General features: G+C 54.9%; 2 protein-coding genes across 5 annotated transcripts in view; both read left to right on the top strand.

The window, feature by feature from the left end:
* The window catches only part of CERCAM (cerebral endothelial cell adhesion molecule), a 38,057-nt gene extending 25,555 nt beyond the window's left edge, over positions 1-12,502 (top strand). For all 3 annotated transcript variants that reach the window (XM_030535207.1, XM_030535208.1, XM_030535206.1), the window contains 11 exons: positions 961-1,078; positions 1,643-1,777; positions 2,534-2,738; positions 3,159-3,278; positions 3,876-3,952; positions 5,460-5,566; positions 6,323-6,455; positions 6,907-7,034; positions 7,347-7,550; positions 9,528-9,775; positions 11,690-12,502. In XM_030535207.1, coding sequence (XP_030391067.1) covers positions 961-1,078; positions 1,643-1,777; positions 2,534-2,738; positions 3,159-3,278; positions 3,876-3,952; positions 5,460-5,566; positions 6,323-6,455; positions 6,907-7,034; positions 7,347-7,550; positions 9,528-9,765 — 1,465 coding nt within the window. In that variant the 3' untranslated portion in view covers positions 9,766-9,775; positions 11,690-12,502. The remainder of the gene's footprint in view (positions 1-960; positions 1,079-1,642; positions 1,778-2,533; positions 2,739-3,158; positions 3,279-3,875; positions 3,953-5,459; positions 5,567-6,322; positions 6,456-6,906; positions 7,035-7,346; positions 7,551-9,527; positions 9,776-11,689) is intronic.
* Positions 12,503-15,130: 2,628 nt separating this feature from the next.
* Positions 15,131-25,670, top strand: CFAP157 (cilia and flagella associated protein 157). 2 transcript variants are annotated; one of them, XM_030535209.1, is made up of 9 exons: positions 15,131-15,298; positions 17,391-17,662; positions 18,736-18,889; positions 19,505-19,772; positions 20,111-20,241; positions 22,178-22,328; positions 24,164-24,351; positions 25,076-25,241; positions 25,549-25,670. In XM_030535209.1, exons 1-9 carry the CDS (start codon positions 15,144-15,146, stop codon positions 25,654-25,656), a joined length of 1,593 nt encoding a protein of 530 aa, XP_030391069.1. In that variant the 5' UTR covers positions 15,131-15,143; the 3' UTR covers positions 25,657-25,670. The 2 variants fall into 2 exon arrangements, with proteins under 2 accessions (XP_030391069.1, XP_030391070.1); XM_030535210.1 differs by lacking the exon at positions 25,549-25,670 and adding an exon at positions 25,431-25,537.
* Positions 25,671-25,690: the final 20 nt, after the last annotated feature.

Genomic DNA, 25,690 nt, shown 5'->3' with positions numbered 1-25,690 from the left:
GGAGCTGAGGGGCTGAGTGATTTGCCCAAGGCTACAAGGGAGTCATCTGGAGATGGAACGGAACCAGAAGTTTCTGAGTCCCATCCCTGCACCAGCCTATCAGACCTCACTGTTGCATTTTTCTTACATGCAGCTTTGGATTTGGGGCATGAAAGTCTTTGCATGGAAGTGGGTCTAGCATCCTCTTCCACCCTGTGGTGGTTCTGATCCAGTTTAGGACAGGATGCATGGCTATTCTCCTCCAGGTGGGATGGGGATGGCTTTCTCCCAGCACCTTCACTGGTATCGGCCCTTTGGTGACCCTGAAGAAGGTGTCTGAGGTTACCTGCACATTGGCATTGTGGTGGTCTGCCCACTGCTCAGCAGGTTGGCGGCTGTCTGTGCCCCATCCTGTTCTGATCCACCCAAACCTGCCATGCCCAGTTCTGTTCTCTCCTGTCTTGTCCTGCTCTTGCCTGGAGCTGACTGCACAGAGAGATCCCCCAGGAGCGAGAGGCCCCTATGCATGGATGGAATGAGAGGCCTTGCACACAGTTGGAGACAGGGAGAGTCTGTTTCCGACAGTCTCCTTTGCTGGGAGTGTGTGTTCTGCAGTAGCTGACTGTGGCCTGACCCAATCCTGAGCCTGCATTAGTGAGTCAGTTTCATGTTTCTTCCCTCCCCGCATGGGGCTGTTCAGGCAGCACTGATCCACACTGCACATGCTTGGGCGGCTTGTGGGATGAACAGGCTGGGCAGACATGGGGCTGTGCAAGCTGAATGGCTCCTCAGTGAGGGATCCCTCCCCCTGCTGCCCCAGAGAGACTCCACGTTAAGCAAACCCAGTCAGGATGAGCCCTTTGTCAGGACTGAGCTGATCCTGCCCTGGCCAAGCGACTCAGCCATCCGGCATGCAGGTGCAGTGAGTTTGTAAGTTCACAGCCGAGGGCGGGTTATTAACTCCTTGTTTGCCTGGTGCAGCTCTTACCCCGATGAACTTGGCCCCAAGCACTGGACAGACGAACGCTATGAACATGTCATGAAGCTCAAGCAGGAAGCTCTGAGCTTTGCGCGGGCCAAGGGGGCTGATTATCTCCTGGTAAGAGAACTCTGTAACTGCACCAACTGGGCCCACTTCCTTCTGTTAGCACAGGAAGGATTTCAGCCCTCCCGCAAGGCCCAACTGGGGGAACATGACCAGCTTTCAGATGCGTTGAAAGCGGAGATGGGAAAGTTCTGTTGCATCACTCTGCCCAGAGCAGGATAGTTCCTTGTGGCAGCTTCTCCGGGGGTGTATCCAGCCTACCTTGAAATGACCCAATGTGGAAACCTGTCACCTTCCTAACTTAAGCTTTATGGCCCTGGTTCCTCTCTGTTTTTGTTGTGGATGCTCCAGAGCCATCGCTCACAGATAACATCCAGGGCTGTCTGAGAGAGCCCCCTGCTAGGAAAATATCTGCCAAGGGTTTCACTCCCTGGCTGAGTGGTTGGAGGGTGAGGGTGCAGGAGAACCCAGGAGTTTCCCAGAGTGGCATGGAGCCATGCCTGCCTCGGGCAGCAGCTCTCTCTATGAGCTCGCCTACCTAAATGTTTTGTGATACGCTTAACGTGAGGCTGCGGCTGCTCATTGCTCCCACTAAGCTGGCTATGTTTCCACCACCAGTTCACCGATACAGACAGCGTCCTGACCAACAATCGGACTCTGTCGTTCCTGATCTCGCAGAACAAGTCTGTGATCGCCCCCATGCTGGACTCCCAGACGTATTACTCCAACTTCTGGTGTGGGATAACCCCTCAGGTAAGCTGAGGCGAGCAGGGGGAATCCCCTGTGCCGGAGGATGTCCTGTTTGCTGTCACTCAGCATGGGTGCTACTGCCAACCAGTGGTGTGTGTTACCCTTGGAGGTGCCCCTGTCCTGCAGTTCCTGATGGACCTGGGGCAGGTTTGGGACATCTTCTCCTTTAACCACAGCCAGAAAACATCTCCAGGCACCTAACTGTAAGGTTCCTGCCTGAGGAACTTTCCTCAATGCACCACCTCTGCCCTTCTGGGCATCCCTTGCCAGCCCAGAGTCGCTCCTAAGATCTCGTAGCCAAGTCACCCAGTCAGTTCAGGCTGCAGCTTCCTCTGAGAAATTCCACTGGTGCCTTCTTGGCCATGTGCCAACCTGCCCATCACTCTTCCTTCCCATGTGAGCTCTGCTGTCTCCTAAAACCCCTGAGTGGCCTCTAACATCACCCCCTCTCTGCTGTGTGGGCTCCAGGCTCTGCTGCAAGCCCCGTTTAAGGCCAGGGAGGAAACCTGCAAGCCCACCTGTCTGTGTTCAGCTGGACATGTGTGATCTGCTGGGTGGCTCTTTCCTGGGGGTAGAGGCTGGATGATGAGGATGGAAGGAAACTCTGAAGCATCTGAGAGTGGCATGGGGCCCAGCCTGCTGCTGTCAGGGCATGGCTGTGAGGGAGCTCTCCATGCTGGAGCCCTGCCTGCTTGTGGTGGGTGGGGGAGACATGCTGGCTCCGGTCAGTGGGAATTACCCCATCCCTGTATTTTCCAGGGTTACTACCGCAGGACGGCAGACTATTTCCCCACGAAGAACCGCCAGCGCGTGGGCTGCTTCGCCGTCCCCATGGTGTACGCCACCTTCCTGCTTGACCTGCGAAAAGAAGGGACCTCCGAGCTCGCCTTCCACCCACCCCACCCCAACTACACCTGGCCCTTCGATGACATCATCGTCTTTGCCTATTCCTGCCAAGCAGCAGGTGAGGGCCAGAGGGAAGGGGCAGACTGGGAGAGGGAGGGGTGGAGGACCCGCAGTGAGCTGTACTTGCTCCTTTCTAGGGGACCTCCTCAAGGCATCCCATGTCTAGGGGTCGAGGCCAGAGGACTGAAATTTGAATCCGTCCCCATGTAGATGTGGAATTGAAGGCTGTAGAAAAACAATGCATTTCCCAAGGGGGCTGTCTCCTGCCCCATGCTGGCCCTGCACAGCCCCTTTGCCCAAGGCAGGGTGGTGGGTGGAGGCGGTGGAGTGGGGAGCTGGTTGGTACATTAGGAGGAGCCCAGGGCTTGTGCTTTGAGATGGAGCAACACAGGGAAGGCTGGTGTGCAGAGCTCTCAGCGAAGGGGTTGGGAGCAGGGGCGGGTGGCCTGGGCTTACCCTGGCTGCCGCTGCCTTGCAGGAGTCCAGATCTACGTGTGTAACCAGGAGCGGTTTGGTTACATCAATGTCCCGGTGAAGTCCCATCAGACGCTAGAGGACGAACGAATCAACTTTGTGCACCTCATCCTGGAAGCCATGGGTAAGGGCTCAGGGACCCAGCTGCCGGCCCTGGGGGAGTGATGGGGAGCTTCAGCCGGGGTCCTCGCCCTGGGGCGCAGATCAGCAGGCGCAGCTCCCCTGAAGTCAGTGGAGTTTCACCTGTTTACACCATTTGTTTGGGGTGGATTTGTCTGAGGAGTTGACAGATAAAGCGTAAGCGGTTCCTGTCCCTCTTTGGCAAATGCCCTTAGCGGACATGAGGGAAGTGTGCTGGGTCTCGGGTGGGCGTCCGCGCTGTAAGGGGGCTTGCTGGCTTTCTTGCTGGGAGTCACAGCAGCAAAGCCTAAGGATTGAATGGGCCATGGAAAGTGGAAGACCCCAGCTCAGCCATGAGGCACTGTGGTGGGGCGCGGGGCGGGGACGCAGCCTGTACCATTCTGGTAGGCTTCTGAGCTGTGAGGCCAGCCCCAGCCCGCACTATCATCCTGGGGAAGGTGGGGAAGCTCCTAGCCCACACGCCCAGCTGTATCTGGTGGGGCAGTGACGCAGCTGAGGGTGTTTGCTTCTGCCTGTGCCCTTGGAGTGAGGGCTGTGGGCACAGTGACTCCATCTTAGCCACGTGCTCTGTCTCTTGCAGTGGACGGCCCCCCGATGTACCCCTCTGAGCACGTTTCCCTCAGCCCCAAGCACCTTGGTAAAATGGGCTTTGATGAGGTGAGCACCTGGCTGGAAGTGAGAGCGTGTTTCCCCTCCCTGCCCAACACAGCTCCCTCATGGCACCTACTGTCCCTCCACCTCCCTCTGGAGCCTGCCCCTGGCTGGGCTAGCCAGCGGAGATGCTGCAGAGTGATGTGAAATCCCCCCGCCCAGCTAAGCGGGCTGACTCCATACCCCCTGCTGGGTGAAGGACAATCTTCAACCCATATCCCTTGTCTGGTAGCCTGTGGCTGCACCATTAAACCCCCATGTGGGGACACGAGGGAACAGCACGTTGGGGCCCAGTGCAGAGTTGACTCACGGGAGAGGATGGGTGGCTGGTGAGGGAGGTCTGGCAGGAGCCCTGTCCCATGAGCCGAGACCCCACTGAGCTCCCATCTTGGGGAAAGATTCTGCTAATGCTTCAAAGAGGAGAGAGCTGTTAGGGCCCTTCCTCATCACACTCCTTGCCATGGAGCGGAGCATGTTCCCCTCCGCGTGCCCAGCTGGGATAGAGCTTTGTCCATCCTCTGTGTCCCAGGGTATCCCATTCCCTCAGTCACAATGGCCTGCCCACCGCTGAATGGAAGAACCCCAGACAGACTATCCCCTGCTCTTGGCAGCTTCCCTTGGTTAGCGTAAGACTGTGCCCTTCCCTGGGTCTCTAGCCTGATGTTTCCCGGGCTGGAGTCATAGAATCATAGGACTGGAATGGACCTCGAGAGATCAGCTAGTCCAGTGCCCTGCACTCATGGCAGGACTAAGTATTATCTAGACCATCCCTGAGAGGTGTTTGTCCAACCTGCTCTTAAAAATTTTTAATGATGGAGATTCCACAGCCACCTCAGGCAATTTATTCCAGTGCTTAACCGCCCTGATGGTTAGGAAGCTTTTCTCTAATGTCCAACCCAAACCTCCCTTGCTGAAATGTAAGTCCATTGCTTCTTGTCCTAGCCTCAGAGGTTAAGAACAATTTTTCTCCCTTCTCCTTGTAACAACCTTTTATGTACTTGAAAACTGTCATCATGTCCCCTCTGTCTTCTCTTCTCCAGACTAAACAAACCTAATTTTTTCAATCTTCCCTCACAGGTCATGTTTTCTAGACCTTTAATAATTTTTGTTGGTCTTTCTGCAATTTGTCCACATCCTCCCTGAAATGTGGTGCCCAGAACTGGACACAATACTCCAGTTGAGGCCTACTCAGCAGGGAGTAGAGTGAAGAATTACTTCTTGTGTCTTGCTTACAACACTCCTGCTAATACATCCCAGAACGATGTTCACTTTTTTCCTACAGTGTGACACTGTTGACTCATATTTAGCTTGTGTCCACTGTGACCCCCAGATACCTTTCTGCAGTGCTGCTTCCTAGGCAGGCATTTCCCATTTTGTATGTGTGCAACTGATTGTTCCTTGCTAAGTGGAGCACTTTGCATTTGTATTTATTGAATTTTATCCTATTGACTTCAGACCATTTCTCCATTCTGAATTTTAATCCCAGCCCCTTTAATGTTTGATTCTTCTTTAGATTTTCCTGATTAACCTAGTGCGGCGGCCGGACCGGCGTCAGCGGATGCTGAGCTCTCTGTATGAGCTGGAGATAGAGCCCCTGGTGGTGGATGCTGTGGATGGGAGGTGATTGCTCTGTGCTCTTTACCCTGCTTTACCACAGTTTGGGTGGGATGCCAGTACCTCAGATGGGTAGAGGGGGAATGGGTTTTGGATGCTGGACACAGGCAGGTTTCTTGCTGCTGAAGCTCAGCGCTCCCACTGCTGCTTTGGTTTGGGGTGGGGGATGTGTTATGACACCACACATTGAGCCGAGTGGGGAAATTCTGCTAGTCTGTGGTGGAGAGATGGAACAACACTGGATTGCCTCTCGAGCAAGGGAAGCAAAAGGCAGATGTCAGACATGGTAAGAAGAGGCAGCAGCCAAAGTTACACACGGTCCCCTGGCTCTCAGTGTCACATGAGCTCAGCCTGCCAGCGTCTCACAGCACAGCCTGCCAAATCCTCTGCATCCTCCACAGGTTATTGGGCTGGCCAGGCCCCTCCTGTGAGGTGCTTATGGGCAGGGGGAGGGCTAACCTTCACAAGGGACTCCCCTGTTGGACGAGGTGTCGGTGGCCCAAGGCAGGGAATAACCTGCCCCAGATTGGAACTAGCCCGTCTCCGTGGGGAGCTCCCCTCAGGGGGTGGTGCTGGGAAGCAGAAGCGACTAGATCGGACTGGGCCAGGAGCAGGGATAGCTGTAGCTGTTGTTACAGGGTGCAGAATAGTGGGAGTTAGAGACAGGAAGGATCTATCATGCCCACTGGCCAGTGCAGGATTGTTCCCTACTACCTGTTCTCCAGTGCAGCACTTCTCTAATCATGGCCTCTCGCCCCCTAGTGCCCTGAACAGCAGTGACATTAAGATCCTGGGTGTGGATCTGCTCCCAGGATACTACGACCCGTTCTCTGGCAGGACGCTCACCAAGGGGGAAGTCGGTTGCTTCCTCAGCCATTATTACATCTGGAAAGAGGTAAAGACCTGAAGCAAAAGAAGACAATAAACGGGGAGGGGGAGATTACACTATTGCCAAGGGGGCCCGTGGCACTGGGCATTGTTCAGAGTGAGAGACAGACCCTGCCCCAGAGGGCTTACAGTCTAAACAGAGAAGGGAAGCGACTTGCCCAAGGTCACCATTGTCAGAGCTGGGACTAGAACTCGGGACTCCTGAGTCCCTGTCCAGTGCCCTACCCACTGGAGCACATTGAGCAACCTTCCTGGCTGGCATGGTGCCCTTGGCAGCAGCCCCTGAATGGGGGTGTCTCCTCTTCCCCACTCCTCTGTTCTGTGAGGCCGTTCTTCACAACAAGCCCCAGCCCAGACTTAGTTTCCGGACTGGTGCTGTTGTCCCGGGGAAGGGAAGAAGGGCGCCCAGGAGGGAGTAGCAGAGCCTCTAACGACAACCTCTCGGGCTCTCCCTACAGATCGTGGCGCGGGGGCTGGAGAAGTCAGTGGTGTTTGAGGATGACGTGCGCTTCGAGGCCTATTTCAAGGTGCGGCTGACGCGGCTGATGGAGGAGCTGGAGTGGGCACAGCTGGACTGGGACCTGATGTACGTTGGACTAGCCCACAGTGAGGGGGAAGGGACAGGGGTGGGTGCTGTCACTGGTTGAATCCCACCATGGTCTGGGGGGCCCCTCTCCCACGTGCCCTCTGATGCTGGCTACTGTTTTCAGATAGGTGAGTGCCCTGAGCACTGTGGTTTTCAGCCCCAATGGCTGATTGGAGCCAGCCACCCGGGGACAAGTCTGTGTCCCATTCCCAGCCCCTTGAGCCAGCCAGTGCCCTGCAGGATGTCTGCTGCCTGGGATTGCTGCAGGCCTGGCTCCTTCCCTTAGCTGATGGGCTGCTCTTGCTTTTGCAGCTACCTGGGCAGGAAGCAGGTGAACTCAGATGACGAGGAGCCGGTGGAGGACGTGCGGAACCTGGTGGTGGCTGAATATTCCTACTGGACCCTGGCCTACATCATCTCCCAGCGGGGAGCCCAGAAGCTGATCGCGGCTGAGCCCCTGTCCAAAATGCTGCCGGTGGACGAGTTTCTGCCCATCATGTCGGACAAGCACCCAAAGTAAGGATAGGCTCCGGCTGCTGCGCCATCCCGGGGGCGGGGCTGGGACAGCGCTGGCTGAGAAGGGGCGGAGCCCAGTGCTGGGTGGGGGGGTCTCCAGTCCATGCAGAACCCCTGGAAAGGGGTTTTGGTTTAGTTTTCTTACTCAGTCAGGTGTGACACCCCTTTACTAGTCTGGTTTGCAGCTCAGACTCCATTAGCAGCTTGGCCGGGTAAGTGAAGAAACATGCATGTGTCCCCCCACCCCCCAGCGTTACTTCTGGGCTGAAATAAACCATCTGTTGCCATGAGCTCATTCCCTTCAGCCCTGGCTGCGCTCTGGTTTGTGGAAAACGGTTGTCAGTGAGCTGTGGGGGAGGAGGGTGCAGTACTGAGAGAACAGGGTCATTGCTGGCTGAGCAAGGGCTTGTGTGAAACAAGTTTGGAGGATTTCAGCTCCATTTCTCATGGATCAGCCACATCCTCATGTCTGACCATCACGGCTGAGCCCTTTCCCCCCACCTCCTTACTGACTGACTGGGTCATGGAGACTCCGCTCCGCCTGACATCCATGGATCATCCCCCCCAGGTTAGGGTTGAGGCCAGTATAGGGACTGCTTGCTCTGCCACTGCCCGTGTTCCATGGTAGGCAGAGAGTTTTGACCAATGCTGTTCAGCAGCACTGAAATCACACATGGGGGGGCGAGGGGGGAGAACAAGGATCATTGAAAAGCCTGGTGGACCTGAGTGCAGTTTTCACCACCAAGGAATCTGTGAAATGGTTATCTGGGGATCACAGAGCCCCTTTTCACAGGCACCAGGCTCTAAATACAGCATGTGGACAAGGCCACCGACTCCCCACTCTGCATTGCGTCCCCCATTCATCCCCACGCGCTGTGCACTTCCACAGATATTCAGCCATAACCCTCCCGCCTCCCCAGACGTTACCCAGGCACTCCGGGATGGCCATGTGGCTCGCATCCTCTGCAGCTGTCTTAGGCGCGCTCAGATTCCAGTCACACTGTTGCAGTGGGCTGGGAGTTCTGGTTTCCCAATGCCGACTTCCCGCCCCTCCTGCAGACCTCGGGGTGGGGGGAAGGTTGAGAGAGAGATGGAAAAACTGAGGGATTAAAAGAGTAAAGGGAGGGATGGAGAAGGAAGGTGGATAGACTAAAGCCCTGGGTGTGAACCAGGAACTGTTCCAAGTCCCAGGCTAGCTAGAATAACATCAGCATAGGCTGTCTGGCACTGGGCCAGCCCATGGCCGAGTGCCCTGCTCTGCAGGAGACCCCAGTTCAATCTCAGTGGCAGAAGGCAGGGGCTGGGGAGCAGTGGAGGTGGATGTGACAGGAATTGTCCCTGGGTGTAGGGGGTGGGGGGCACCATAGATCAGTCCAGAGCGATCCTAAGGGCTGCCAGGAGCCCTGTTCTGGGATGCAGGATATTTATTTTTTGGGCCGGGGGTGGGTGTTGCCAGGAGCCTCCCAAGGAGGCTGCTGGCTGCCGGCAGCCCAGTGTCCTGTTCCTGCTCCTCATGGAGTCCTGCAGATCTGGCAGTCTGCAGGGTGAGCTCATCGCGGGATTCCTTGTTCGCTGTAGTTTAACGAGGAGCCTGGGAACAGCCTAGCTCTGCCTTGGATGTTGAGGAACATGTTTCTGGGCAGCCAGCCCGAGCCAAGCAAAGTGCTTTGGCTGCCGTCTGAGCTGCTCCATCAGGGCCGGGGGATGGGTGGATTCCTCTCACCTACAGACTCTCACTGAACCAGGAGCCTGCCTGGAGTTCTTGGCTCCCAAGCCCGGCAGGAAATGCTTTGGATGATCCATCTAGGTGCTGTGTCTCAGGGCACTCCCTCCTCTTTGGTGTCAGCGGCCCAGGAACACAGCGTTAGAGGGGACAGGGGCTCCAGGCTGCGGACAGATCCTGTACAGATTTTGCTCTCCATCCCCTTTTGCATTCCTACCCAGCGTCACTGATTTTTTCCACTCTCCCTTTTCTAGCGAGGATTACAAGCAGCATTTTGCTATCCGAGACCTGCTGGTGTATTCGGTGCACCCCCTGCTGGCTTACCCCACTCACTACACTGGGGACTCCAAGTGGCTCAGCGACACAGAGACTTCGACCATCTGGGATGATGACTCCAAGAAGACGGACTGGAGCGGCTCGCAGAAAACACTGAAGGGTTCCCGAAGCAACGCTGGCCATTCCTTCCGCTCGGCCTCTCGAGATGAGCTCTAACATCAGGCTGGTAAGCCAGGCCCAGGAACAGCTGCAGCACATGTGTAAACATGCAGAGTCACGTGTTTGTGCGGATGGAAGTTAGCTGCCAGGAAATGCTGCCCTGCAAATGTGTCTCACGGACATGTCTGAAATCTCCCTTTCATCTTCAGTGTCCAATAGCAACTTTCCCCTTCCCCACCTCCTTCCCCGCTGATCCCAAAGCACCTGACGGACACCTGGGAATTAGTGTCCCAACCCCTTTCCTCTGGGGTAGGTCAGTATCATCTGACGAATGAGGAAACCAAAGCACTGAACTGGATTTGCCCATAACTGGGCAGTAAGTCAGTAGCAGGTGAACAGAACCCAGGATTCCTGACTAGGGCGACCAGACAGCAAATGTGAAAAATTGGGACAGGGGGTGGTGGTAATAGGAGCTGATATAAGAAAAAGACCCCAAAATCAGGACTGTCCCTATAAAATCGGGACATCTGGTCACCCTATTCCTGACTCCCAGGCTGTGCTTTGGCTACAAGACCCCAGCTTGTTTGAACTGTCATTGGGGGAGTAGCTGTGATGTCCCATTGCTCCCCTCAGTACCAGGTGCTCTCCCGAGAGGGTATGCAGGAGTATCCAGGGAGCTAATGCTCATCCTTCCCCAGGGTTCCGACATGTGACCAGCTGCGATGTTAGGTATGAATTAGCAAGACCCTATCTACTGGTCTACATCCCAAGGGTTGAGGACTTGGGAAGGGAGATACAAAGCCGAACCATGGGAGGTCACGTCAGTACTAAGCGTGTTCATTTGGGAGGCAGTGTTGTCTACTGGCTACCAGAGGGGGCTGTGGGCCCAGATTCCTGGGTTCTATTCCTGACTGCCACTGATTCGCTGCGTAACCGTGGACAGGTCACTTTACCGCTATGTGTAAAATGAGGGTGATGTTCCTCTACATCCCAGAGTGGGGGAGAGGCCACATTTAGCTATTGTTTGTAATGTGCTTGAACTCCTCAGGCGGAGGGAGAATACATTGCTCCTGGCACCCCAAAGGTTCCCTTCACATTCACTGCTCAATCTGCCTCCCGCTGGTGAGGGAGGGCGGGTGGGTGGATGGTACATTTCACAGGGCTTGCACTGTAACTGGAAAATGAAACAGTGCATGATGCCAGACAGCAGAGCAGCCCTACGCTTTGTCTGCCCCAACCTAGCCCAGCAATCGTTCATCCTCGTCAGAATTTCCATGCCCAAGTCCTGCTGTCTGGCATTTTTAGTGCTAGCAGGAAAACGATCCCTGGGCAGGAGTCCAGGACTGAAGGGCTCAGGCTGGGAACAAATGAACTGGACCAGGTTTGAAACCAAAAATAACTTTGCCTTATTTCCATGGTTAGCACGTGGTGGGTCAGGCGGACAGTCTGGGGTTTAGCGTGCCAGCATGTACCCTCTTCTCCCCCTGCTCTGCTCTGAGCCAGCTGGCACCCCCCCCCCAGAGGTGACTGTACTGAGTTGGGGCTAGCAGTCGCCCCAGAAATGAAGAGATTATTTTTCACACCGACTTGTTAGGTGTCCTCGGAACACACGCTGCAGGCATAACAACGGGGCAAACTTCCCCCATGCAGATCCCCACCACTGAACCTCAGTCCTGACCAGGAGGGACCCTTTTAGGGGGCAGAGTAGAATCTGGTGGTCTGCATGGCCCATTCGCAGCTTGTTCCTTTTGTTGGCTGTCTCCACTGAGATGCTCAGCAATACAGCCAGGTCCTCTTGCAATGACAAGCTTCCTGTGGGACACGGGAAATCCAGTGCCCAGGAGGGGGTGCATTTGGGGCAGCAAACAGTTTAGTTTTTCAGGCTGGCATCACATCAGCACAGGGAGCCTAGCTCCCCACTGTGGCACAGCAGCCAATCTCTGTTGCACCGGTAACGCTGGCCTCTCACTTCCTTTTCCAGTGATGCTTCCCATTCCTCAAGCGTGACAAAGGAGGATCACGATGGGCCACTCTGCTCGGCTGCAGATTTGACTGGTTCCTGGCTGAGAGATGCAGCTGTGTTTGCTTGAGCAAAGGAGGGGGTGTTTAACCTGGGCCCATAATCGTCACTCACTGAAATAGATCGTATGCCGGGTTTGCACCAAGGAACCTGCTTGACTATCTGGACACCTCTGCTAGATGGTGGAGCTTTTGGTCTCGTCCTTTGCAACCTACTACTTCTCCTTCCCCATTTCTAGAAGTGCCTCTCCCTGAAAGGACAGAACCATTTGGAAATGTACGAGGCTTGGTAACCTTCCAGATATTGACTTGCTCAGTATTTTCAGATCGAGCTCATTCCTGCAGGGACGCAGGAGCCCACTCATCTGAGATCTGCCAGGCCATAGGGCCAGGGATGTGTGTTAGAGCCAACGGCTCTTCCTGTATATTGATTCTTTTGTAATACTTGTTTGGATGTTGTCTTATTTGATCAGCTCATCCTTCTGCTCCATAGAATCAAAGCTCTTTCTCTTCTCCATCCCAAGTTGGAGCCAATGACCACCCTGGAGGCCTTTCTGAAAAGGGGAGGGCATCTAGACATGAGGCTTAAGAAATGCCCCAGATAGACTTCCAGAGCTGTAGCGTTCAAATCCAGTGCAGGGCAGAAATAATGCAAAGATCTGCCCAGCTGGCTGCAGGTTGGGGTTCTCTCTGCATTAGGCCAGGCTGCCTGCTGCATTTTCCCTCCCATGTAGTATGGTTTAACTGAAATAAGCAAGCCCTCTGGAGGATTAAACTGGACTCTATTTAAGCCAACTCACCCATATTTTGTCACCATCTTCTTGTTCTCTGTTGCCCCTCTAGTGTTCTCTAGTGTCCATTGCATTTGTTAGCTTTGCTCTGGGTTACTGGCATGTGTACGGTAGTCTGCAATGCCCAGATCGCCTCCTTTCCTCCATGTGCAGTGCACTGACAGTGCCCAGAGATCACCTCTCAGTGCCACTCAGGAAGGGGAAATAAGCTTTACCACTATAGGACACCTTTACCAGTTATATCGGTACCTGGTATAGAAAAACCACACCCTTAACTGACTAGTTATGATAGTCCAAAACCATGTGTGCACTGGGGCGTGGTGGTAGTGGGAGCAGAGCGCTGCGGGGTGGACTCAGTGTGGGATCCAGAGTATATGGGATATGGTCTGGGATGTCACGGTGCGAGAAACCAGTAGCACCAACACAACACTCAAGCTCAAGATTTGTGTGGAAGAGCAGCCTGGGTGTGGGCTCTCTGTGACTGGAGGGAGGGTACTGCCTGCCTTCCACTCTGTGATTATTGTTAGAACATGAAGCCTGGCTTCGCCTCTCAAACAGGCGACTGAAAGGCAGGCACGGCCTAGCTCTGCCGCTGGCCAGGTGACCTTGGGCAGATCACGTCACCTGTCTGTGCCTCACTGTCCTCAGCTGTTGAATGAGGGACGTGAGCCTTCCCTCCTCCAGCACTGGGGGGGTTAATTAGTTTAATTTCTGTCAAGGGCTTTGAAGATGCCCTGGGAGGAGGGCGCTCCGCCTGCCCCAGATTCTATTCCTTCTGGATAGTTGAATCTTAGTCTTAGCTGCACAGGGAGGGATTCTCGCATCTGTTGGGCTGCTCTGAAATGCCAGAGTGCATGTTGACTCGTGAAGACCTGGGTAGAATGTCCTCCCTGCATCACTGTCAGGGGGCAGAGACCATGCTGGCCTGCCCTGTGCTTGTTACAGAGATGGGGCCTGGCTTAGCCCCACCTTCCCCCGTGTAGTCACTGAAATGGGAGCAGAGTGGGTGTAAAACTCTCCTGCTCAGCGGGTGACATTTCACAGCTGCTTTGCACAGGTGTGAATGATACCCGGTGCAAGATGCAGAGGGTAAGACTCTTGGCTTCAGAAGAGCTGTTCTAAGTGACCCTGCAGCATGGGCATTCCTGTACAGAAGCCAGTTGCTCCCTCAGTAACTGGGAGAGATCTGCTTCTAGCCATTAGAAATGAGCCCAGACTTATCTCCGTTTACAGAAGCCTAGAACCTGCCTTCTTGGTAGACTGGCAAAGCAGTTCAGTGGAGTAGAAAATAGACTCCCTGTCCCAGTGGGATGTCTCTGTCAAATTGTCTCCTTCCTTCCCAGTTAGGTCTTTGAAGTGATATTCCTCCCCCATCCCCTCCCATTATATACTTGGCACTAGAAATCCTCTAGTCACTTTAATCTACCACCCACTGACCCTGCCACATTTGATTAGCACCTGCCCAGAAAACCAGAGAAGAATTTCATGCCAGGCCTTTGGGTTACAGCAAATGGCCCCGAAAGTTTCTTGTTCAGTGATGCAAAAATATTTGCTCATACTCGCTTTGGACTGGGTCAGGGCCTGGAGCACTCACAGGGTGCAACCTGACTGGTCTTCATATGGCCTTCAGTAAGGGCACAATGGTATAAGAAGCTAGGGACCAAATGCATCACGCCTAGAACTGTCACTCTGCTTGTATCAACTCAGATGTATTTAATTGTAGATGTCCAAGTCCTTTACGAAGGTGAATTAGTATCACTGTACCCATCTCACAGATGGGAAGATCAAGGCATAGCCAAAGTGCCCCTGAGCCACTGGCAGAGTTGGGTGTCCTGCTGCCCAGTTCCATGCTTTAGTGGCCAAATCATGCTAGATTTTGTATAGGGAACAAATCCTTGGCTGTCTCTCAAGGCATCCATGCCCGTGTGACTTCCCTAAGCAGCCCCTGTCTATCTTAGCTATTTATATGACACTGGAACATCTGAGCACCTCCCAGTCCTTTTAATGTATTTATCTTCATGTGCCCCTGTGCAGTATGGCAGGAGTATTATTCCCCAATTACAGGGAGGGAACTCAGGGCAAGAGACACCAAGTGACTTGCCCATGGTCACATGGGGAACGTGTGGCAGAGCAGAAAACTCCAGTTTTGGGGGGGCAGCCCAGGGACCCCCAGTTTGGGGGTGGCCCAGCCTAGTGGACTCCAGTTTAGGGGGGCAACCCAGGGGTTCCCAGTTTGGGGGTGGCCCAGCCCAGGGGACTGCAGTTTGGGGGGGGCAGCCCAGGGACCCCCAGTTTGGGGGTGGCCCAGCCTAGTGGACTCCAGTTTAGGGGGGCAACCCAGGGATTCCCAGTTTGGGGGTGGCCCAGCCCAGGGGACTGCAGTTTTGGGGGGCAGCCCAGGGACCCCCAGTTTGGGGTGGCCCAGCCCTGGGGACCCCGCTGGGCGGAGGGCGCAGCCCAGGGATCCCCAGGCGGGCGGCCCTGTGGGTCCCGCGGGGGGCAGAGGCTGTCCCTCGCGGGCGCCTGGCCCTTTAAGCCCCGCGCCCCGTTGCTATGTACAGCGCGCTGCCAGGTGACGCGGGGTCCCGCGGCTCTTCCAGCGGCCGCCGGGCTCCCGCCGCGGCCATGGCCCCCAGGAAGAAGGGCGGCGGCGGCGGCGGCAGGAAGGAAGACGCGGCCAAGGAGGCGAGGCCGGACGGGAAGGCGGAGCAGCCCCTGGCCGAGCACAGCCGGGAGTTCTACCTGCTCCAGATCCGGGACCTGGAGAAGCGCCTGGCCCGGTGCGGGGTCCCCCCCGGGGCTGGGCTAACGTGGGGCGCCCGCCCGGGTGCCAGGGAGGAGCCAGGCCTGGGGGTGGCTGCGCCCCACAAGGGACGAGCTGCTGGATCCCCATCCCGGGGGTCTGTGCCCACCGAAGGGGCTAAATCCCGCTGCCCGCGGGACCCCCAGGCTCTGCCCGCGCTGCCCAGCTGTGCGGCCCACGGCATGTGCCCATCAGAGCCTCCTCGAGTGACTCTTTGGTGCCCTTCCTGGCGGGGGCATCTGTTCCTCACCGCATACACCATGGGGAGACCCCCCACAGAGCCCAGCTCTGGGGGTGTTAAACAGCTGCCCGTGTCCCTCCCCAGAGACGGCTGCATTTCAGTGCGGGATGTTGGGTGCCTGTGTACAGAGCTGCCCGTGTCCCTCCCCAGAGATGGCTGCATTTCAGTGCGGGGTGTAGGGTGCCTGTATATGTCCCTTCCCAGAGATGGCGGCATTTCAGTGTGGGGAGTAGGCAGGACCGGCGCTAGGGGTTTTAGCGCCCTAGGCGCACGGCAATTTCACCGCCCTGTGCGCTGGTCCCGCAGCTCAGGTGGAGCTGCCGCAGTTGTGGCTGCGGACGGTCGGCTGCTCCGTGGCTGTGGTGGAGCTGCCGCAGTGGTGCCTGCGGGAGGTCCACTGGAGCCGTGCGAGCAGCCGACTGTCCGCAGGCATGACTGCGGCAGCTCCACCAGAGCCGCGGACCAGGGGACCCTCCGCAGGCCCGACTGCAGTAGGTCCACCAGAGCCGCCTGCTGCCCCCTCCGGCAAAATGCCGCCCACCAATAATCCTGGCGCCCTAGGCGATTGCCTAGGCCGCCTAAATGGAAGCGCTAGCCCTGGGCGTAGGGTACCTGTATACAGAGCTGCCCATGTCCCTCCCCAGAGACGGCTGCATTTCATGAGAGGTGAAAGGTGCAAGTATATGTCCCTCCCCAGAGACGGCTGCGTTTCAGTGTGGGGCGAAACGATTCTTGCCAAGTGCTCTGGGGCCGGGTGTTTCAGAAATGTAGGTGTTATGATGATCGCTATCCAGGCCCATGATCGATCGCCCCTGCAGAAGCCAGTTACAGTGCAGGTGAAGCCCTGGGTCAAAGGTGCAGCTTCTCTTTCTTCTGTTCCCAGACACTTTGCATTGATCCCAGGGCCATATTTGGTCCTTGTGTAAGCAGGTGCAGCTCCCACAGAAATCGAGGCACCTTGCAGCAGGACTTACTTTGGCTGCCTGTGTTGGAATTAGAATGGCAGGGCTGGGCGGAGAGATCTGTTCACTTCCATTCTGGTGTCCACCTCTCGTCTCCTTTCCATTCTGAGATAGGGCTGGTGGGGGGGTCCGCAGCTGCTGGATGGGAGTGCAGGGGAATGGGCCATGAGTAGGGCCCTACCAAATTCATGACGATGAAAAATGTGTCACGGACTGTAAAATCTGGTGTGTGTCCCTTCCCACCCCCCAGTGAAATCTGGTCTTCTGTGTGCTTTTACCCTATACTATACAGATTTCATGGGGGAGACCAGTGTTCCTCAAATTGGGGGTCCTGACCCAAAAGGGAATTGCAGGGGGGGGGTCACAGGGTTATTTGGGGGGGGGTTAGCAGTATTGTCACCCTTCCTTCTGCACTGCCTTCAGAGCTGGGTGGCCAGAGAGTGGCGGCTATTGGCCAGGAACCCATCTCTGAAGGCAGCGCCCTGCCAGCAGCAGCACAGAAGTAAGCGGTACTGCAACCGCCCCCCCCACCCCCAACTCCTTTTTCGGTCAGGACCCCTACAATTACAACACTGGGAAATTTCAGATTTAAATACTTGAAATCATGAAATTTATGATTTTTTAAATCCTGTGACCATGAAATTAACCGAAATGGATTGTGAATTTGGTAGGTTCCTAGCCATGAATAGTCCCCCTCTCCAGTCCCACTGCAATCAGACTGTGAGCTGTGCTCCTGTACATGCCCCGTGCCTGCACCCAGGCAATGAGAGAGACTGGATCAACCTATAAATACATGAAGGGCAGGCACTCAGCCCATCCTGGAGACTGCTGTCTGACTGCCTGTTCAGCGCTGCTTCCCCTGGCAGGTACCAGCGGAAATGGGATGAGATGCGGGTGAACGAGACCCTCTTCAGGGTGGAGTATGATCAGATGGCCAACGACAACAAGGAGATCGTGGCCTTTCTCAAGAAGACCTTGAACCAGCGGGTTGATGAGATCGCTGACCTCAATGACCAGCTGCTCAGCCTGCAGCAGGCCAAAGAATCCGAGAAGGACGCTTTCGAGGCCCAGCTGGCCCAAGTTCGACACGAGTTTCAGGAGACCAAGGACCAGCTCACTTCGGAGAACATGCTGCTAAGTAATGTGCCCTGGCTCAGATTGGCCCCTTCCTCTTGCCCCATGGTCCTTCCTGGGGTGGGGGGCTGCTGGCGCAGCCGTGCGGGGACAGAGCCTGGAATTCTGAGGGTTGAACAGTTCCAGCCTGGGGCTGTGGCCACAGGCTATTGGGAGACTAGTCAGTGGAAATATTCTGGCTGGAGTGGGTGGGAATTTGTACCCCCACCCTCAGACATTGTTTTTTTTGTTTTCAATGAAAATAATTTTTTGTTTTTCATTTTCAGCAGAACACTTCAACTTTTAGTAATAATAAAAAAAGAGTTTGAAAAAGGATTTATTTATTTTTTTGGCCCAAAGCTGCTGAAAACAAAAGAAAATGTTGGGCCTTTGGCAGAAGGTTGTTGAGTTTTCTGATGAAAAATCTTAAAATTTTCATTTAGCCAAATCCCTGATTTTCCATAGAAGAAGAGTTTCACTGGAACATTTTTGACCAGCCCTAATTCCAGCTGTGTGTGGTGGAGGACACATGGGGGTGTGGAGACAGAAGTGGTGTATACATAGGGTGACCAGATGTCCCATTTTTAAAGGGACAGTCCAATTTTTTGGGACTTTTTCTTATGTAAGTACCTATTACCCCCCACCCCCTGTCCTGTTTTTTCACAGTTGCTATCTGGTAACCCTGTGTATACACATTTGAGCCTCCCTCTCCTTCCACCACAATGTGGGTTGTGGAAGACTCCTTTCCAGTGCTGGAGGCTCCTGTCTATTGCTGGTCCCCATAGCAGGTACAGCCTGGGCAGCCTCAGGGCAAGCTTTCCCCATATGCTGGCCCAATATTATTGATATTACAGCAGTACCATTGTGCTAGGTGCTGCACAAAAGTACTAAAGAAACAGTCTTGGCCTCATAGAGTTTGCGATCAGGGTGGTTAAGAAAACACAGAACAGGAGTGTGGTGAGAAGAGCAGTTGGGAAGAATCTCACAGTGGGGTTTGCAGGCTTGTTGAAGCACTTTGCTTCCCGCCCTCCAACCCCCGTGGCTGAACATGGAACCCCTAGTGGTCCTTCTGGGGTCCTAAGTGATCGTTTTTGGCAGGTGGGAAGCTGGCTGCGCTGGAGGAGTTCAGGATCCAGAAGGATGATCTCTTGGGCAAGTTTGCGGCCCTAGAGGAGCAGCTGAAGAAACAAGAGGAAGATCACAAGGAGTATATCTATAACCTGGAGAGGAAAGCTGTGCTGGACAAAGACAGGTCAATGTCAGATGGAGACTGACTGTGTGTAATTCCCCATTGGAGTCTGAAGGTGGGAGTAGGGTCTGGCGGTTAGTGCCAAGTGTGGGACTTGGGAGCCAGGGTTTCTGTTCCTGGCTTTGCCACTGACTTGTTGTGGGACCTTGGGCAGGTCATTTCACCTGTTTCCCCTTTGTAAGATTGGGATGATATTCGGGGGGAAGAGTGAGCCTTGATGACTGGGAAGTGGCTTGAGACCCTGGAATGATGGTACTCGAGAAGGGCAGACTATCTCTCCCTTGGGTGAGTGGGATGCCAAGAGAGCTACCTTCTGCAGCTGAGTGGTGGATGGGTGCTGTGCACAGAGAGTTTCCATCTAGGGAGGTGCTGGGAGAGCTTCCCCCATAGACAGGCAGGAGAGCACCTTCAGCAGGCTTGGGGGTGAGTGGGATGGTGTGAAAGCTCTCTCAATGGGTGGAGTGCTAGGAGCACTCCTTCCTTTGGGCTGGAGCTAATCCTTTGGACTGGGGTTCAATTTGCTGGGGCTAAGGTGTTAGCAGCTGCGGTTGGCCCTGCCCCAGGAGCGATGTCCTTCTGTGTATCCTGTGTGCGTACGCGCATGCCCCACCCCTGCAGGCTGAAGAAGGAGATGATGCAGCGTGTTAACATGGTGGCAGCCGAGTTCCGCAAGGTCTCCAACAGTCAGATGGCCGAGACCACCAAGCGCACCATCCGCGAGAACGTCGCCATCAATGTCCAGCTGGCCAAGATGTCCGATCGCAGCTACGACCTCATCCAGGAGAATGACATGCTGAAGGAGGCCCAGGCCGAGATGCAGAAGCAACTGGAGATGCTGGAGCACAATGAGAAGCAGATGGCCAAGAACAGCCTCGGCAACCAGAAGGTCAGAGCTCAACCAACGCATAGAGGGATGCTGAGTGCGGAAGCTAGGCTCTGGTCCTGTCACTGCTCCAGCTTGTCTGCACCTAGGGACCATGTGTTAGCTTTCAGGGGACTGGTCTCCCCATTCCCTGGCAGTGCCATTGCCCTAGAGTTTGCTCAGCCCCCATGTAAGTGCAAGTGGCTCATTCCCTTGGGAGTAGGGACCTGACAGAGGGCACGGGCAACTTGCAGCCTGTGTGTGCAGCAGTGAGGGAGATAGGGAGCCTGGGCTGAGGCTGGTGCCTGAGACGTCCCTCTCGTCTCCTGATCCCGAAGCTGTGTTCCTGCTGCTCATTTCAGATGATTTGGATGCTCACCAATAAGTGCAAGGAGCAGCAGGTGCTGGTGGATGAGTACAAGCAGCAGAAGGAAGCCATGCAGCAGCTGAAGGAGGCCCATGAGATGCTGCAGAAGGAGAACCAGGCACTAAGGTACGTGGAGCAGAGTGGAGGTCGCAGCAAGCTTCGGGGGCCCAGTGGCAGATCTTTCCCGTGCTGCAGGCAAGTCTTGTTGCAAGGCCACGTAGAGGCAAAGCAGATTTCTTGCGCTGTGATCCCATCACATTCCCAGGCTAAGTGTGGCCAGGCCAGGTTGGATGGGAGACCTTCAAGGAAAACCCAGGTATTACAGGAATTGGGGTCTGTGCTTCAGAAAATGGTGCTCTTCCTCTGGAACGGCAAGCTCAGCGTGGTGCTTTACTGCTAGCTCTTCAATGAGATGCACAATGCAAGCCTGACTCCAGCGGGCAGGGGACTGGAAGCTCAGTTCCACGGGAAATTCCCACATTTCGAAAACAAGTTTTGTTCTGAATAAAAAATTGAAATGTGTAACAAAACAAAAATTCTAATCGGCGTGTACTTGGGGCTGCGAACATATTTCATTCTGATAATGCTGAATCATTTTGTCTCAGTAAGGTCAAACATTTCAGTTTTGACTTTCTCATTTTGATTCACTGAATGTAAACAATATTATGTTAAAATATTAGTGTTTTAATTAGGCATTTAACACAGTATAGAATTGAGTAGATATTTAATGTTAGGATGTCCACATGAAATTAATCAAAATGAGGAAGCCAAAAGGAAACGTTTTGCCTTTTCAAAATGCAACAGGAAAGTAATGGGATTCATTTGGACTTTTTCCCATTGAAAATGTTGTTGAAATCGACACTTTTTGATTTTGACGACAGTGCTTTTTTCGATGGAGAACTGTGCTGTGGGAAATGTTTTGACCAGGTCTGTCCTGACCCCTTGTGCCCGTTAATCCCACAGAGTGGGAACTTGGAGGAATTGTGTTAACCGAGGTGTCCAGGCTCAATGCCCTCTGCAATTGCAAGTTGACCAGGGATTCTTCTTCACTTCCTGACCTAAACTGCCATGCAGTGTTGTGGTGTGTTTTTAAATACTTGCCACTTTCCACCCTAGAGGTGGCTGCATTTAAGTGCTGAGGGAAGTGGTCCCTGTATCCATTCACCTACTTCACAGGGCCCTTGTGGCATTTAACTAAGCAGTGTCTGTGCAGCACTTGGAGCCTTTGGATGGGAGAGACTAGGGAAGGGCCAAGTATTATTGGGATTATGCTTCCCATGAATGTGTCTGTGTCACCTAAACCTGCTCAACCTTGTGACAGACTCAGCAAGGCTCTGTCATGTTCCCCCACCCCTCCAGAAGAGCTGCTGCACCTGGTCCTGCACAGAGGTCCCGAAAAGGCCTGACCCGGAGCCATGAAAACATTGACCAATGCTCTGTCAGTGCCTGGTCTCTGGGCGCATCTCCCCCAGCAAGGGCTGCTCTGAGCAGCCAGCTGGGGCCCTGGGGCCTGCCGGCTGGGAGCTGTATGTACAGGACGTTCAGGAACCCCACACGGGGTAGGAATTACCAAGGGGAAAGGGAGGCTGGTGTTCCCAGGCACTTCCCAGGGGGTGTAACTCTTGGAAAGTAAACTGTCTAGGAGACCTTGTTTTTACAGATGTGCAGAGGGGGCTTAGCCCACCCCTGCCTCTCTAGGGACCTGACTTAGACACTCATCTCCATGGAGACCAGATTTAGACACACCCACCAGTGCTCACATACCTCCCTGGTGGGCTGACTTAGACAGACAGACAGGCGGACAGACACATATACATACGTCTCCCTGGGATCTTGGCTTCAATGTCTAGATGGACAGACACATGCACACATCTCCCTGGGGACCTGACTTGGATGGACAGATAGACAGACCTCTGTGGGAAACCTGATTTAGACACGTGCATGCGCATGCACACACAGCTCTCTGGGGCCTGCTGGAGGTGTTGAGCACTTCCCCTAGAACGCCTGCACTCCAAGCACCCTCAGGTGAAGTGGCTGTTCTTGTCTGGCTCCCTCCCTGCAGACAAGAGCTGAAGGAGCTGAAGGAGGAGGTGAGGGGGAAGATGGTCGAAGGGCAGAGTCAGGCCAAGCTCCTAGAGGAAGAGCAGAAGCTCAGGAAGAATGCAGAGAGGATCCTGAACCAGGCTGTCCAAGCCCTTAAGGACCTGCTGCAGGTGAGAGTCACATAGTCTCGGGGATTGGGGTGGATGTGTTCTGGTGGCTGCTTGGCATTAAACCGGCCAGAGCCCAGCATACTTCTGAGATGGCGACATTTCCTCCCAAAAGCTAGAATAGAACAGACGTGCAAATGGACATAAGACCACCAGGATCACAGAGGTAAAAGGTTAGGAAAGACTTGAGAACTAGAAAGGGATCAATACTGTCTGTGGGAGCCTGGGAACCAGGACTCCTGGGTTCTATTCCAAGCTCTACAAGGCACGTCGCTGCTCCATGTCTCAGTTTCCCCATGTGTAAAATGGAGATGATTATACTGACCTACCCCATGGGCAGCTGTGAGGCTTGGTCTGTTAGTGTTTAGAGGTGCTCAGAGCTCTTTCTAAGGAGAGTCCGTAGAAAGCAAAGCGGTTCCATAGGAACAGGGTAACACAGGTACAGGCTGTGGGGCAGCAAACTGTTGGGGAAACTCGTGAGCTCTTGTAAGATAAAGGAGCTTGCCCAAAATCCTGCTCAGGAGAGTTAGACTGACAGCTCTTGAGCCGTATCTGTTTATCTTGGGTACTTATATGGCTCCCATTAGTAGGTCTTGGGTAATATTCCACCCCCACCAACAGTCCAGTGAGGCAGAGCAGTGCTACCATCCCCTTCGTACAGATGGGACGCGAGGGACAGAGAGACTAAGTGACATGCTCAAGCTCACACAGGAAGTCTGCGATGGAGCTAGGAATTGAACCCAGGCCTCCCCCCTAACCACTGGACCATCTGCTGCCCTTGTCCTTGGCTCTGTCCCTATTGCGAGAGGCTGGCTCATGGGACAATTCCAGAGTTCTGAACTATCTGGGGTTTCATGTCATGGGGCTGTGTTGACTTGGCCGGAATTGATTTTACATCCATTCCCGGGGCTGCTGTGTCACTGAAGGTAGATGCTGTGAGAGTCTGGGAGAGCACAATGGGCTCACCTTAGTGTTGTGCCTCCAAGCAAACATTGTGGTGAGATGTCATGGCACGTGCTGTGCCTTGGGAGGGGTCTGCCCTGACCACACCCAGAGCCCTGGGCTCTTTCAGATCTGAGCCACCAGCATCTTGCTCTGTACAGACACCCACCCTGGACCTTGGCACTGAATCTTCTGTGGCAGCTGTTTCCGGCTCTTTATTTTGAACCAAACCAGAATCTGTCAGGGCTACATTGGCCAGACTCTCTGTAAATTCCCTTCTCCCCTATAGGGGGTGCTAGACTGTGGCATCCAGTTGTTGGAGGGTAGTCATGGGGGAGGATGGGTCCATGCTGCAGGCTGCTGGGGCAGATGCCCTAACCCAGCACGTACATGGTGTTTATTGCATGTGGAGACTAGAAATCCCCCCCCCCCCCCAAATATGCCAAGGGCTGAGTCTCTTACTGAACCCCTGGCTGCATCTGAGTGAGGATCCGACGACCTGTCCTGTGCTGGGGGATGGGAGGCCCCCAGCTGGGGGGAGGTGGAGTCGGTGGGGAAGAGCCAAGAGATGCTGTGCTACTGTTCCAGGGAACCCCACTAAAGTCTGGCTTCAACCTACAAGCCCCACTGGCTCCAGCTCCCTGCCCACTGTTCTGAATGGCCATGAGGCCTGATTCTTTGCTGGATGGGCACCTCCCTCCCTACTGGAGCTGCCGGGTTCTAGGTGCACTCTGAATGCAGGAGCCAGGGCGATGGTAGTGGAGACTGAGCTGTGGGGCTTCCTCTGCCTACAGTGGGGGTCCAACCCCTGTGCTTTGAAGTCATGGGGGGGAGCAGGAGTTGCAGTGCCGTTTCCCCTCCCCTCAGTTCACATCCTCTGACTCGTTGCCCCACAGGAGAGGCCGTCTGATGAGGAGAATGGCGACTTCGACATGATGTTCCAGCTGCGCCACCAGGAGATGCTCCGGAGCCTGCTGGGGCTGCTGAGGCAGGCGATCACGGCTGGGCCCCCACCTCGGGAGCAGGTGTTCGGGCCCCAGAAAATGGCCAACCGGGAGCATGGACTGGAGTCCACAGCAGAAAGGCGAGTAGGAAATACAGGGAATAGCCCCACTTCCCATACAGCCCCTACCTCAGCATCTCTTTGCACCCAAGAGAGGCAGGTCCCAGCTGGAGGCCAGGCCAGACCCCCACAGGCAAAGGGGAGAGAAATGGGGCTGTACCTTTTTGGCCTCTATTCTATTCTCTCTAGAGCCCTGCGTGACAAGTGGTTGCATTTCCACCTTCTAACTCTGCGATGTCATAAAACCCTGCCTCTCTGCTCCTATGATGTCATGACTCCCATCTCCCCTGACTTCTCCTAGAGCCCTCCAGGGGAAGCATGGCAGATGAGACTCTCAGAAGTCACCTTTAGCTCATTCTCCAGCAATCTGATGGCTGCGACCTCCCAGCTGCACCGATTTGTGCTGGCTGCATCTCGCTCTCCTTGCTGATCCCTTGAGCATGCAGTTCTCCACTCTAGTCTCTGATTTGTCTGCTTGCTGCCCCCCACCCCCTAATCTAGCTGATCCTCTTTGGAGACTGCTATGCACAGTTGCCTCCAGCGCCTGTCCTGGCTAAATCTGAGCTGGGGAGGCTCAACCTAGGAGGCACCCTACCCTTACTGCACTTCCCACCTTCCCAGGGCCTGCAGTATCTTCTTGCCAATGCCGTTCCAGTCTCTGCCTTCAGTGCAGCAGGGCAAATCCTGGGCTGTGCCATCCCCCACATCACGTGGTCTAACCCATCCCCTCTCTCCTCCGCTCCAGCCAGCTGCACTCAGCCCTGAGCCTCAAGTCCTCTCCCATCATCTCGCACCACTTGCTAGTGCAGCGGGGGCAGGGGGCGCAGCTCTTTCACAACATGAGCAAGACGGGTCTGCTGTCCAAGACCACCCGCATCGGGACCGTTCGCACCTACACCGGCGCCACGGAGGTGAGGGGGGCTCAAACCAGCGGGGCATGGGAATGGCTGGCTGCAGGGCAGGGGAATCCTGGGAGGTTAGAAAGCGAGTGGCCCAGGGAGGGCTGGGCAGGCTCAGCAGAGGCTGAGGATTGAGGCGAGCGCCAAGACCGACTCCTACCCTTACCTCTGCTCCTAATGGTTCCCTCCATGGATCCACAGGGTCAGGGGAAGCTTATCCAAGTGCCAGAGGCATTGGCCTGCCCTGCCCCACCTCCAGAGAGGGATGGAGTGACCGACTGGCATGACAGTGTTTGAATCACTGCCAATTTCCCAACAGCCACCGATGACTTCCTGGTCGGAGGAGAAACGGGTGAAGCAGCAGCCGATTCTGCCCCTGCCAGAGATAGTGGCCAGATGCTCCTTGCAGGGCCTGCTGAACAAATAGGGAAACGCTGGGAGGGAGGGAGCATCCCTTTCTG

The sequence above is a fragment of the Gopherus evgoodei genome, chromosome 16, assembly GCF_007399415.2.
Source record: "Gopherus evgoodei ecotype Sinaloan lineage chromosome 16, rGopEvg1_v1.p, whole genome shotgun sequence".
In the NCBI taxonomy this organism is placed as follows: Eukaryota; Metazoa; Chordata; order Testudines; family Testudinidae; genus Gopherus; species Gopherus evgoodei.
This window is presented reverse-complemented; position numbering and strand designations above follow the sequence as displayed.